The sequence below is a fragment of the Lepidochelys kempii genome, chromosome 7 (genome assembly GCF_965140285.1).
Source record: "Lepidochelys kempii isolate rLepKem1 chromosome 7, rLepKem1.hap1, whole genome shotgun sequence".
Taxonomy (NCBI): domain Eukaryota; kingdom Metazoa; phylum Chordata; order Testudines; family Cheloniidae; genus Lepidochelys; species Lepidochelys kempii.
Genome location: NC_136386.1, coordinates 15,619,786 through 15,634,552, shown reverse-complemented (window position 1 = coordinate 15,634,552; position 14,767 = coordinate 15,619,786). Strand labels below are relative to the sequence as shown.

At 40.1% G+C, this 14,767-nt stretch overlaps 1 protein-coding gene across 7 annotated transcripts in view; it reads right to left on the bottom strand.

Annotated features, from left to right (window-relative positions):
• ITPR1 (inositol 1,4,5-trisphosphate receptor type 1) overlaps positions 1-14,767 on the bottom strand; it is a 251,731-nt gene that overhangs the window by 144,676 nt on the left and 92,288 nt on the right. For all 7 annotated transcript variants that reach the window (XM_078853566.1, XM_078853570.1, XM_078853568.1 and 4 more), the window contains 9 exons: positions 14,300-14,460; positions 9,389-9,530; positions 8,730-8,888; positions 8,312-8,484; positions 7,926-8,045; positions 5,550-5,744; positions 3,414-3,665; positions 1,693-1,834; positions 91-244 (listed from right to left, as the gene is read on the bottom strand). In XM_078853566.1, coding sequence (XP_078709692.1) covers positions 91-244; positions 1,693-1,834; positions 3,414-3,665; positions 5,550-5,744; positions 7,926-8,045; positions 8,312-8,484; positions 8,730-8,888; positions 9,389-9,530; positions 14,300-14,460 — 1,498 coding nt within the window. The remainder of the gene's footprint in view (positions 1-90; positions 245-1,692; positions 1,835-3,413; positions 3,666-5,549; positions 5,745-7,925; positions 8,046-8,311; positions 8,485-8,729; positions 8,889-9,388; positions 9,531-14,299; positions 14,461-14,767) is intronic.

The window sequence follows — 14,767 nt, the reverse complement described above, 5'->3', positions numbered from 1 at the left end:
GCCCATTTCATGTAGTCAGATAAAATTCATGTGGCCAAGAAATCCTCCACTCCCACTCAGGAGTTCCCCATATCATTTTTTCAGTCTTACCTTTACTTTCTTCTCCTTTTGCCATTTTGGTAACGGGGAAGATAGTAGCAATATGCACACAGTCTAATATAGCCAGGAGGATTTTGGTTAGCCTTAGGAGGTCACAGAAGTTGTAGAAACCAAAATATATCAGGTTTCTGGCTAAGTTCACAACCTATTAAAAATGAAAGTATTGATCAAAACCCTTTTTTTGCCACAAAAACTCAGTTTGTTTCTTGACTTTTAATTGCATTTATGACCTTAATTGACCATTTGTCTGACCCACTCTTTATAAGCAAATTCCATTATGTTTTATAGTTTTTTATTCTAGTAATCAAAATAAGTTTGCTACTATATATCGACAGGTATATTTTCATGTCCAGGATTGCAAGACTTCTGATACCTACTGTAGCTATTCTATACCAAAAAGCATGATGATATTTGTTGACGTGTGGCAGTAAATAAAGTAAGATAGAACTTCTTTGGGCTTGACCTATAAATGCACGTTTTACATAACAGTTATTACATCAATTGGTAACCACTAAACAAACTCTCACCAGATGGAGTTTTCAGAGGAACACATATCTAGTCAAATCCTTAACACTACCAAGAACTGGAATTTCCCCACAAGACCCAAAAATATACTATTTCTTGAACTGTGCAAATCATTTTTACCAAATCATTTCTATGCCCAATGTAGCCTCTTTTTCTGCAAGTAGGAAGCGAATCTCTTGAATGTATTTGTTATTCAAAAATATTGAATGATTTTTCTTTGGCTATGGATTATTTACAAAACATTGTCCTGCATATTCATGACATGTTATTCAAGCTGTTTGTTGTAACTGGTAAGGTAAATTATATGACTGATATTCTACTGTTCTTTTACTGGATGACAGGTTTCAGAGTAACAGCCGTGTTAGTCTGTATTCGCAAAAAGAAAAGGAGGACTTGTGGCACCTTAGAGACTAACCAATTTATTTGAGCATGAGCTTTCGTGAGCTACAGCTCAATTCATCGGATGGAGGGTGAGAAAACCTGGATTTGTGCTGGAAATGGCCCACCTGATGATCACTTTAGATAAGCTATTACCAGCAGGACAGTGGGGTGGGAGGAGGTATTTTTTCATATTCTCTGTGTATAAATAAAGCCTGCTGCAGTTTCCATGGCATGCATCCGATGAAGTGAGCTGTAGCTCACGAAAGCTCATGCTCAAATAAATTGGTTAGTCTCTAAGGTGCCACAAGTACTCCTTTTCTTTTTACTGGATGAGCGTACAACCACTTCGGGAACAAACACTTGTGCACGCAAACAAAGTTTGGGTTCCACAAACATTTGTGCCAGTAAAACTGGATCTTACAAATCAAAGAGGTCACAAAAGTGAACATAACAGCTGCAAATTATTTTTAAAATACAAGTGAGTATTTATTTATTCCACATTAGCACCTTTTCTTGCAAACAGTTACTGACTTCAATGGGTTGTTTACATGTATAACGATTACTCACAAGGAGAAGGGAGTTGCTGAAGGTTAGTACTCACATGGCACCTCCTCCAATTCACCTTGTATTAAAGGCAAAATTGTTTTTACTTTAGAAAGAGATTAAAAATAAAAATGGAATAATTACCTCAAAAGTGAGTTTATTTTTCTCTTTATCAGAGAAAGGGAACCTCTGACATACCACATCTCTTAAATACTCCTCCACAAATTCCATGGTTTGTGCAAATCTCTCCTTAATTTCATCTTTGGAAGTCCCACTGCTGTCATAGCTGGAGGGGAAAAAATTAAACGAATTTAAAATGCACATAAATAGAAAAAAAATTAATCCAAGTTTGTCAAGATCCAAATAAAGTTAAGCCTGTTAAACAATTTATCCCAAATCAAGGAGACAGGAAGCTGAGACCATAATTTCCTGGCATTTGCTGCTTTTTCCCATATGCTCACTTTGCCCTATTTTAAAGTATGTGAAAATGCAAGGTTTGTACCAATAGAAAGAAAGAAAGAAAGAAAGAAAGAAAGAAAGAAAGAAAGAAAGAAAGAAAGAAAGAAAGAAAGAAAGAAAGAAAGAAAGAAAGAAAGAAAGAAAGAAAGAAAGAAAGAAAGAAAGAAAGAAAGAAAGAAAGAAAGAAAGAAAGAAAGAAAGAAAGAAAGAAAGAAAGAAAGAAAGAAAGAAAGAAAGAAAGAAAGAAAGAAAGAAAGAAAGAAAGAAAGAAAGAAAGAAAGACAGACAGACAGACAGACAGACAGACAGACAGACAGACAGACAGACAGACAGACAGACAGACAGACAGACAGACAGACAGACAGACAGACAGACAGACAGACAGACAGACAGACATTTTTCTAATGGAAATGGTGACAAGTGACATACAGCAGCAAGAGAGCAGATGAGACCATGAAGTGCTAACTGAGTACAAGTGGAATTTTTTTCTGAAAGTAAAAACATTTAAATTATTTTATTTTTTTAAATACACATTCTAGATCAGTTTTTAAAGAAAAATCCACAGTTAGGAATATGGGTGGGAGTGGAAATCTTTTTTTAAAATTATGTATTATGGGAAATAGTTTGCCTGGCTTGAGCACTTATTTTTCCCTTTAGCTTTTAAATCTGAAGATGGTCTATTGGATTTCCTTCAGAAAATTAACCTAGGGGGAGGAAAGTTTAGCAGTGAAGTATTGCAATGAAGCAGTAGAGATTTAGAGACCCCAACTGAACAGAACGCGAAGTGCTTATTCCCTGGGACTGGAAAAAACTAATAAAAATCAAGTTAATTTTTATCTTTTAAAACATTATCTTGCTAGGAACACCTGAACACATTAAAGTATTTTAAAAATGATTTTTATTACAATAGTAACTAGAGGCCACAACCGAAAGACCAGAATCTCTCTTTGCTAGATTCTGTATCAAAAAGTAGTCCCCTGCCCTGGAGAGCTTACACGTTGATTAGACAAGGAGACACAAGATGTGAGGGGAAACAAAGGCACAAAGATTTTAAGTGACTTGCCTAGGTCACACAGCAAGTTACTGGTAAAGCCAGGAATAGAACACAGGTGTCTCAAATCCCAGCCCAGTGAACTATGCACAGGATTCTGTTGCCTCTTGGGGAAAATAAAATGCAGCAACCATTCAAAACAATTGAGCTTTTCTATTCAATGAAGTTCTTCTCTGCAAGTTTCTCCATAGACATGTTTTTAATACCACCAGGCTTCAATACCAATAATAGGCTGGGCAAGAAAGCATCAGTACAGAAGTGAAAAAGATGACATATTAGTTTAGGGTTTGTTTGTTTTTAAATTAAAAAATGATTTAATTTCCTTCTCTTTCATACCTCTCCATCAAGTACTTACTCATCAATAGCAATTTCAGAAGGTATCTCAGACCATAGGCGAGCATACTTCACCGGCGTTACTTGTTCTTGGGGATCACGGTCAACATGCATATGCAGCATCAACCGGCAGAACGATGCTCTTAGATCATATGGTAAGTTTTCATCAGACATACAACGAAGAATGAGATCCACATCCAACTGGCCAGATATTTCATTTATGGCCAAGTACTGTCGATCAAGGCACATTCTAGCAAAAAGATTGAGCTGGTACCTGAAGAGAAGAAACTTACACCTTAGTTTCCAGAAGTCAATATAAGGAAAGCACCTGAAAAGGTCAATAGTGTTTAGCAATTAATGTTTTAGTTAAAAAGAAATGTTACTGCTATTAATCAATAGGTACAGGATGTTCTAAAAATAGAACAAATCATTTCCCAACACAAATAAAAGGTAACAACTAGCATCTGAGGGTCAGGACAACAGCTTTCCAAAAGTCACCTAGTTTGTCACTGTATTGTATATTCTGAAGAATAAGCAGCACTCGGTTTTTCTTTGCTAATGCTATTTCTTATTAAATACAGAAAGATTGCAGCAGCCTCGTCATTTTAGAAGTTGGCATACTTCTCACTGGCAGCTCTCAAGCTACTCTTGATTGCTTAGGCAATGGAGTCAATGAGGCTATTAAACTGATTAAAGTTGGACATATGCCTAAGTATCCTGGTGAACTGAGGTTTCAGTCTCCATACCAATTAGTCACAGGCAGATATAACAATTGAGTTCATGTACCTTCGTTTTTTTGCTCCCAAAAGATCTAGTCAACAAGAACAGAACAGGCACCTAGCACTGAAATTAATGCAAATACAACAGACTAATAATTAAACTTTTGTTGCTGGCTTATCATAAAGCACATGCAGAGTATGAGTGCTTATATAGTCCTTACTGACCTTAACTCTAAAGAAGGTGGTTTTTCAATAAAAAGATTACAAGGAATTTAATTGAATTTTATTCCTTTGTATCCTAGTTCATGGAATTTTTCATTACAGAATTGCTTCCTACTCTCTTCATTATACATATATATACTCATTGGTTTGTTATTGAAAGGTTAGAAGAAATTACTGTTAAGAGCATTTAAACAACTCTTTTTGGGAAGAATTCATAAGAAGTGCATGGACTTTGCGAACAGATAAAGGGGAGAAAAAAACAGTTAGAACAGGTCCACTTTGGGCCTGAAACTCTTAAGTAGTCCAAATCCAAAACATCCATTCTAATCCCTTTTAACAAGTTTACCAGATGAACTATTTAAAGTTTTTCAACACAATATGCAAGGCCAAAGTGATAAGTAGTTAAAAAGGAATTCTGGTGGTACTTTTTGCACAACAATAGCCAATGGTCTGTCAAACTATTCTCAAAAGTTTATAGCCCAGACACAGGAATTTGGTCTGAGATGGAACTTGGAATTACAATGCGCCAAGAAACTGGTGTCTAGCCTAGCCAAGTCATCTGGAAGCACTGCCTCATATTAGAAGCATAGCTTAATAGTGCAAAAAGGCAAAAAAAAAAAAAAAAATCCTTAAACCAAACTTCTTGTGGGGTTTTTGCAAGTTCATACAGTGTCCCGGTGAGAACTTCAGGACATTTCTAAGTCTGGAGCTCACAAATAAAAAAAGTGATACAGAACTGTAATGACATCTTAGAAAAAGAGCTGTTTGCAGGTTACAACCCTTTCCTTTACTCTGAGTGCTGGCTCACCTTCCTTTCAACAACCGCTATTACAGCTTGGATTTTTCAAGTTAAAAAGTTAAGATCCTCATGAAGAAAATCAAATTATTGTGGAGAAAGCCTGACTCATGAGCATCTCCAGGAGGAGACTTACCACAGATATATGCTACCTTGTATGTAAATGCTACCAAACTCTTACACACTTTGAACCCCACTTTTTCTGTATTTACGCTTACATTTTCTCATTGATTACTTGACTTCTTTGGACATCAATCACAACTCTGTGCTTCTAGTGAATTTACTGTGCACAGAAAGCTTTACACCTTTTTCTATCGGGTACTGAGTCCAGCATTTTAAGTCTTTATTTGGAACTGATTATACTGAAAAGGCCTTCACCCATCCAGTGCTTATTACCCTATCAAAACCAACTACTGTTAACCTGTAATAGCTGAGTATATCCCGATCTTCCTTCTGTCCTTCCTTAGCATCCTGAGCCAACTCTCTGACACTCTTACTGCGGATTTCCTTGTTGCTGTCTCGCCAGAATAGCCAAACTTCTTCCTCATCTTCTCCAACCTCCAGAGTGTTTTCTCCACTTGATACCTCTTCAAACTCAAACCGAGAGAGAACCAACCTTGCAGAAAGAAAGGGATTAAACAACAAAATAATGCAGTCCATGATATGTTAAAATATGTTGTTTTAGGACAACTGCTGAGTTGTACAGGGGCACAGTAACAGTGATCTGCATAGTCGCTCCGGAGACTTGCATTCATGGTACTATACATAGCTTTTGTTTCTCAACATGGCCACACAAAAAATCCCAAATAATGTAGGTAAAATCGAAGAGACATTGCCTTATGCTACATGATGACCTTAGGTGTTCAGATACTATTGTTTGAGCATGGTATTAAAACCTAGTTAGAGCAAAGCGCTGAATATGCAATGTGAACAGTAATCCACATAGACATATGGTATATTTTTGATTGGTTCTAAAAGGGAATTTAATTTTGTGGTCATCTATGTGGCTGAAGAAACAAGGGTATCACCTAGGGCAAGACAAATTAATGTCCAAAAAGACTTCTATGTAGGAAGCATTGATTCAAAAAACATCTAGGAGGATATTATCAATCAGTTTATGTATTCACCCAAACTCTTTGATTGAGCAAGCAAACTTTGATCTATTCAATATCCCACAAATGAAAAATGGAACAGAACTTCATTCACTTTGGGTGTCAGAAACATAATTAAGTTAGAAGAATGACCTCAGACCTAAAATGGTAATCAGGGTTCTTAGAACCTGGCCAAAAGAAGGGTCACTAACTACATAAGCAAGAGGCACAAATTAAACAGATCAGCAAGAGACACTGAAACCTGGCAGAGTTCTGGTAGAGAGACAAACATTAAGACACAAGATTTTTAATCTTGTCCAGCCTGGAAATAGCACCTTCAAGTCTCTTCTGTTTACCTAGGTTTCATTTATTATCTAGCAAAGACAGATTTTACTCTTCTTGACCTCTTTTTTTCCCCAATATTAACCTTCTCTCAATTCCACATGCCAAGTAAACCCAGCTTTATCGAAGCTACTTGGAATTTGCTGCCCGTTATGGAAGCACATGCATCGTTTGGTTGTTCCCAAGAGATGAAAACTGAAATTTTGACCTGAGGTGGAATGGGCGACAATAAAAATACCAGCTTTTGCACTGCTGTGGGCATGTGCACAGCGGTCAGAGAGCTGGCTGAAAATTTCTCATCAGAATGATTCTTCCGATTAAAAATATGCTTTTCACGAGACTGAAATTTCCTGCGAAAAATTTCATTTTTGGCACGCACACACAAAAAAATATCAGATTTTTCTTGAGGAAAACCAAAATGATGGCTCCCCACCTGACAGGCTCTTGTCAATTTCACAATCCCTATGTGAAATAGATAAAACCTTTCCTGGAGAACTTCTAAGGTTGAGCACCAGGATGCTCTTCCTCCCCTGGGAAATGGGAAGCTGAATGTCTGGGCTCTCTGCCTCTCCAGCTCCTGGATCTGCAAAAGGAGGCAGACTCTCTTCCTGACTGGCTCCTAGAGCTGCAGGTAGAGAATTAACAGCAAGGGTAGAAAGCTCTTTTAATTTCATTTGTGAAATTAACAAGAGCTTTCTGGGTGGACAGCAGGGAAGCCAAAAAAATTCCATTTCAATTCCCCCGAACTGGAATTTTTCTTAAAAACCTTTCCTGAGGAAGATGATGATGATGTTTTGATGCTTTTGATGTTTTGTCTTAGTTCAGCACAATTTTTTTATTCAAAAATGTGAAAGTTTTCATGGGAAGAATTTTTCATTTTTCAGAGAGCTCTAAGTTCCTAAAGGTGCTGCTGACTGCAGTCAATCTGCCATGGCAAACCTAAGGGCCAGGAGAACAACCAGACTCATGGGATGTGGAACACCATCTTATACACGCCTGCTGCTACATAGCAAATCCCAGAATAACTGCTTATCCAGCTCAGATGAGAGAGCATTTTAGCACTTTTAAATTAAAATGGTTCAAGACTTAAAACATGTTACATAAGACTGCAGCTTCTCTTAGTGTTATCAAGCTTCCTGATGAAAATGTTAAATATCTGAAAGCTATTTAGAGTACACAGGGCTAGGAACCCATGTGGCAGTCATTTTGGTGCCTCCAACACTCCTCTATCGTGTACTTAGAAAGGCCCTCACACATTCTAAGTTTGGTACTCTCTGTTGTCTTGAGGCTTGTGTTCTCAACGCTCTGACCCACCTTCCTTATATGCCAATTAGAAAGCTATTCATAAATAAGTCTCAGCTTACTTTGTCTCTATGAGTATGTCTGCATTGGCTGGATTCAACACAGCTTTACAAATCAGTTCCTGTGTCACCGGAATAGACTTGTTCATGGAAACACACAGATCTGAGAGATAATCCAAAAACCTATTGGGAAATAAAAAGACAGAACACATTAAATCTCTGTCGAGGTTCTTCAGTTGACTCATTCTACATTTTATAAAGAGAAAACATTTGGAAAAACCAAGTTACGTTGCAAAACAAGTGAGGCCATTACCTTGGTGGAAAGTCATGGTCTGGGTCAGAGGCAAGAGTGGATTAAACATGCTTCCCAAATACAGAAACAAGTTGCCTGCAACAGATCTCAGAATAAGAGGAAAAGGTAACTTGGTCCCAATATCAATCCATCTTACCTGGGCTCCCTGTTTTTTCTCACAAGACTAACAAAAGTATCAATCTCAGCAGCCGTAATGTGCTTCTCCAGCAGTTTGCGATTGTTATGAAGCAACGCTGTAATAGTATCTTCCGCCAAAACGTCATAACCAATTTGTTTCTGCATGAAGCCGAACTGCTTGGCTATGTATTCCTGAGAAAGAAGGAGGAAAAGGTATTCTAATCTCACTTGAAATTTAAAGGAAAAATTGTTAGCTGTTTATATCAGTATCCTAAAGGAACAGCTTGGTTAGGTTCTATTGTTTCTATGATTTAGGACCACACTGAAAAGCAGGGAAAAAACATAACACAGAACAGCTTAAACTGTACCCAATCTTGGGTAAACAAACCCACCTACCCACACCACCAGCCTTTTAGACAGGTTAACACATAACTAACCTGATTCTTTCTGTAATCTTGCTGTGAGTGCCTCAGCACCCTGTAGCAGAGCCGGCAAATGTGTCTGAAAGGAGCATGACGCTGGTCCCCAAGCTCCTCCAGCCTCAACATTGGCCCATCTCCACAGTCTGTAAACGGTGCTTGTAACAGCTTGAAAATCTATGGGATTATTTTTGAAAATAAAGATTGATAAGTGCTACCTAAACTTAATGAAGGTCAGTGGGTGTACCTACACATGCCCATGCCCCCTTGTTGCTACTTTATGGCCTCTGTCTTGTCAGAACCAGAGCATAGTTTAAATCTTGCCTACACCACCACAGCCACATGTCAATTCTGGAAGCCATCAGTTTCTTTCACATGAACTTCCATAAAGCTTCTTATAGCTGCAAAGTCTGGACAAAGGAGCAGTCTCTGAAAAGGACGTGGCTGATCACTTATGTCCAACCCTAGATGCTTTTCCTTTTATCCTTTGGTTCTGCCCCTTGTGGTATCTTCCAGCAATGGGACACCCAGAGTTACACTTTGACCGACACCGCCAGAAGATTGCTCAAAGCTAATGAGGCAGAATTTGCCTTATCCCAACTAACTTGTACTGTTCCTGTATTCCGAGCACCTACTCTCTCCTCAGAATCTCTGTCACATGATGAAAACGATCTTACCTGCTTTAGGATATTTTGCTCTCTCATCAGCTTTTGCCGCTCACGATTTGGTTTAGAAAATACCACTTCAAGCACATCTTGCCCAGAATTAGTTCCACCCGTAACAAAGTAAACCAAATCTTCCAGCAGCTTGGTAACAGACCTATATAAAAAACAAAAGTGTCAACACAGAATTGGAACAGTCAGTTGTGAAAAGAATTAACAAAGACTGAAATGTTTCAAATGTTGTGTTAAAACGATTTAACCAGGAGATAATCCAGAGGTAAGAGCACATGGGAGTGGAACAACAACTAACTGGAAACTAGTTTTCCTGGTTGATGTAGATTTATTGTTAAATAGCCACATTACAGAGGAAGTGGAAATGCCGTATCTTTAGTACTCAATACACTGGCTATTGTGTTATTGTACGGCCAGATAATCAGATAGAGGGCCTCTTAACTCAAATAGAGGCCTACATTTTGGAAGTTTAAGGTCCTTATTTCTATGTACCAGGCTGTACACATTCATTACATGTAGTCACAAATTCTACAGACACTGCAAGGGGTGAGGGGGGGGGTTGCAAGAAGTCATGTGTTCAGCCCTTGAAGCAAGTTAAATTAGATGTTCCACATTCATTTTCCAGACTGTTTCAACATAGGCACGCAATGGACCATTCCTCCCAGCCCTACAATGAATACAGATTCATAGGCCAGAAGGGACCATAATGATCAGCTCTAGTCTGACCTCCTGCACTTTGCAGGCTACAGAACCTCACCTATCCATTCCTTTAGTAGGCCCATAACCTCTGGCTGAGTTACTGAGTTAAATCTTGATTTAAAGATTAAGTTACAAAGAATCCACTATTTACTCTAGTTTAAACCAGCAGGTGACCCATGCCCCATCGTGCAGAGGAAGGTGGAAAAAAAAACAGTCTTTCTGCCAATCTGGCCTGCAAGAAAATTCCTTCCTGACCCCAAATATAGCAAATCAGTTAGACCCTGAACATGCCAGACACCTGGGAAAGAATCCTCCCCGTCTAGTGTCCCATGTCCAGCTGCTGGGGATATTTCAAATTAGCAGTTGCACATGGGCCATATGCCATTGTAGGCAGTCTCATCATACATCCCCTTTATTAAACTTACCAAGCTCAGTCTTGAAAGAAGTTAGGTTCCCCCCCCCATACCCCTCTTGAAAGGCTGTTCCAGAACTTAACTCCTCAAAGATTAGAAACCTTTGTCTAATTTCAGATCTAAATGTACTCATGACCAGTTTATATCATTTGTTCTTGTGCCAACATTAGTCCTTAACTTAAGTAACTTCTCTTCCTCCCTGGTGCTTATATTTCTGATGTATTTGTGGAGAGCAATCATATCTCCCCTCAACCTTTGCTGTGTTAGGCTAAACAAGCCAAGTTCCTTAAGTTGGTTCTCCATTCCTCTGATCATCCTAGTAGCCCTTCTCGCTCCCTGTTCCATTTTGAATTCATCTTTCTTAAACATACATAGAAGATCAGAATTGCACACAGTATTAGAAATGAGGTCTCACCAGTGCCTTGTATAATGGTAATAATACTTTCTTAGCTCTACTGGAAATACCTCACCTGATGCATCCTAGGATTATATTAGCTTTTTTTCACGGTCGCATCACATTGGTAACTCTTAGTCATCCTCTGATCGACAAATACACCCAGATCTTTCTCCTTCTCTGTCACTTCAAAATGGGAAGTACTCAGTTTATAGTGAAAAGTCTTGTTAGTTTCTAAATGCATAACTATTAAATTTCATCCCATTTCTATTACTCTGGTTTTCAAGGTCATCCAAATCTTCTCATATGAGATTCTGGTTCTCCTCGGTCTTTGCAATTCATACCAAATTTGCATCATCTGCAAATTTTATTGGCACAGAAAGTGAGAGCGTGCTAAAGTCATTACTGAAAATGTTAAAGAAGATTGGTCCCAGAACTGATCCTCGAGGAACTCCGCTAGTAACCTCACTCCAGTCTGATAGTTCACCTTTCAACATAACCCACTGTAGTCTCCCTTTTAACCAGATCCTTACTGACCTTTTAATTCTTATATCAATCCCCATCTTCTCCCATTTAACTAATAATTTCCCATGTGGAACGGTATCAAATGCTTTACTGAAATCCAGGTAGATTAGATCAACTGCATTTCATTTATCTAGATAACTCGTTATCTTCTCAAAGAAATAGACCAGATCTACCTTACTCGATCTACCTTTTGTAAAATCACATTATACTTTATGACAATTACTGTTTACCTCTATGTTAACTGTGCTCTCTTTCAAAATTTGTTCTAAGTGCATACAGTTGAGGTCTAGTGTCTAGTTCAGGGATCTCAAACTCAAATCACCACGAGGGCCACATGAGGATTAGTACATTGGCCCGAGGGCCGCATCACTGACACCTTTTCACAGTGGCGGATTTAGAGTTAGTGGGGCCCTGTGCTCAGCTTCATTTTTGGGCCCCTGTGGGGGAGCACTCTCTTATCCCCCCCCCATTTTTTATTTTTTTTCCTCCATTCTCCTCCTGGGGCTCAGGGCTGGGGGGGAGTTAGGGTGTGTGAGGGGGCTCAGGGTGGGGGTGCAGGGTCTGGGCAGGAGTTAGGGTATGGGAGGAGGCTCAGGGTGGGGGTGCGGGGTCTGGGCAGGAGTTAGGGACTTAGGGTGTGGGAGGGGGCACAGGGCTGGGGCAGGCAAGGGGGGCAGAGCACTTACCTGGGGCAGCTCCTGTTTGGTGCAGGGGGGGTGCAGGTGGTTCCGCGCAGTGCGGCACCGCCCCCATGGCCGTGATTCTGGGAGCCGCCCGCCGCCAGGCAGAGCCGCCCAGATTGCAGGGACTGCAGGGCCCTGGGCTGCAGCTCTAAAGCCCCTTTTGGAATGTGGCCCTGCGAACATGGGCAGAGGACTCAGGAGGAGCAGGGGCAGCCGGAGAGAAGCAGCAGTTTCCCCTGCAAAGCGCCGCTTCTCTGCGGCCAGTTGTGCAGCTGTCCTGTCCTCCTCCTGAGTCCTCCAGCCTGCGTTCGCAGCGCTCCCGCCATCCACAACCCCCGCCTGCTGCCCTGAACATGCTGTGTCCCTCCCCCCTCCCTCCTGGAAAGTCCTAAGCATCACCAAACAGCTGTTTGGCGGCAGGCCGAGGAGCCGGGACTCGGCGTGCTGGGGGGGGCGGAGGTGGGGGGTGAGGGGAACTATGGCAGGCCACAGGAAATAACTCTGGGGGCTGCATGTGGCCCGCGTGTTTGAGACCCTCAGTCTAGTTCCTAAGATATCAATTCTGCAAAAAATCAAGGAGGGCTTCAGGGAACAGAGACTGAGATCCTCTGATATCACAGAATCATAGAAATGTAAGGTAGATATCAATAATCAAATCCAACCCCTTGAGCTGTACCAATACCATGTAAACCTAGATCTCCCTGACAGATGTTTGTCCAACCTCTTTTTAAAAACCTCCAACGATAAGGTTTCCACAACCTCCCAGGGAAGCCTATTCCAGAGTGTAACTACCCCTGTAGTTAGAAAGTTTTTCTAATTTTTCTAGTTTTTCTAACCTAAATCTCCCTTGCTGCAGATTAAGTCCATTACTTCTTATCCTACCTTCAGTGGACATGGAGAACAACTGATCACTGTTCTCTTTATAACAGCCTTTAACTTATTTGAAGAGTGTTATCAAGTTCCCCCTCAGTCTTCTCTTTTCAAGACTAAACATGCCCAGCTTTTTAACCTTTCCTTCAAAGGCACATTTTCTAAACTTCTTCTCTTTTTTTTCTTTTTCTTCTGGACTATCTCCAATTTGTCCCCATCTTTCCTAAAACGTGGCACGCAGAACTGGACACAGTAATCCAGCTGATGCCTCACTAGTGCTGAGTAGAGCAGGACAATAACCTCCTATTTCTTACATATGACACTCCTGTTAATAAACCCCAGAATGATATTAGCCTTTTTCACAACTGTATCACATTGTTGACTCATTCAATTTACAATTCACTATAACCCCCAGATCCTTTTCAGAAGTACTACCATCTAGTCAGTTATTCCCCATTTTGTAGGTGTGCATTTGATTTTTCCTCCTTACGTGAAGTACTCTGCACTAGGGCCTAGGCTATTGAATTTCATCCTGTTGCATTCAGACCAATTCTCCAATCTGTCAAGGTCGCTTTGAATTCTAATCCTGTTTTCCAAAGATCTTGCAACCCCTCCCAGTTTGGTGTCACCTGCAAATGTTATAATGAAAATACTGAAAAGCATCGGATCCAGGACTGACCCCTGTGGGACCCTACTAGATACACCCTCCCAGTTTGACAGTTTTCAGGGTATAATGAACAGTCAGTGGATGGGGTCCACTGCTTTCTATATGCACGGGTTTTGGTCCATGTGATCTATATTGTGCCGGGATTCATTGGTGATGCTCCCCACAAGCCTATATTCATCCCCTCTGTGAAGGCATGTGGGGGAAGCAAACTTCTCCAGTAAGCAATTAGTAGTTGATAACTACTCTTTGAGCATGGTCTTTCAACCAGCTGTAAAGCCATTTTATAGTAATTTCATCTAGACCACATCTCCATAGTTTGCTTATGAGAATGTCATGTGGGATGGTGTCAAAAGACTTATTAAAATCAAGATATATCATATCTACTGCTTCCCTCCATCCACTAGGCCAGTAACCCTGTGAAAGATTTGTTCCTGACAAATCCATGCTAGCGATTACTTATAACCCCATCACCATCCATGTGCTTACAACATGATTTTTAATAATTTGTTCCACAGTCTTTCCAGTTATCGAAGTTAGGCTGACCGGTCTGTAAATTCCCAAGGTTCTCTTTGTTCTTTCAAACACAAGGGTGGGGAATAAAACTAACTTCAGTAAAGGCAGCAGCCCTATTAGTACAAGAAGCTTGCTTCTTGAGCCTCCTACCTTCTTTCGTTCTGGGTGATCGTTCCCTTTTCCAACTTGCCAGCAATGGAACCCAACACTTTGCTTGCATCGTTTGCAAAGTCCAAGTCCCGAACTTCTGCAGGAGAAACTGGTACTATAGCAAAAGCTTCTTTGTCCTCTTTTACTGGAGAGGTACCAATCTAAAACCCAAGACAAAAAGGGGCAAAGCAGCAGTAAAGTAACTCAGTAATATTAAGACATGAAAGAAACCACAGTCCTAACAGTTGAGATTAGAAACAGCAGTACAAGATTTTTGATAGAATAAGTTTAACAACAAAACACTTCAATGCAAATCTATAGTTCTCCAATTCAAGACTTTTGCAGTCTCAAACCAGACAAACCACAAACACCCAAAAGACATGCTGTTCCTGATGATTACATTATAGAGAAAACTAAAAAGCCCAATCACTCAACTAATGTTAGTGCTTAATTTTTTCGTTACAATAC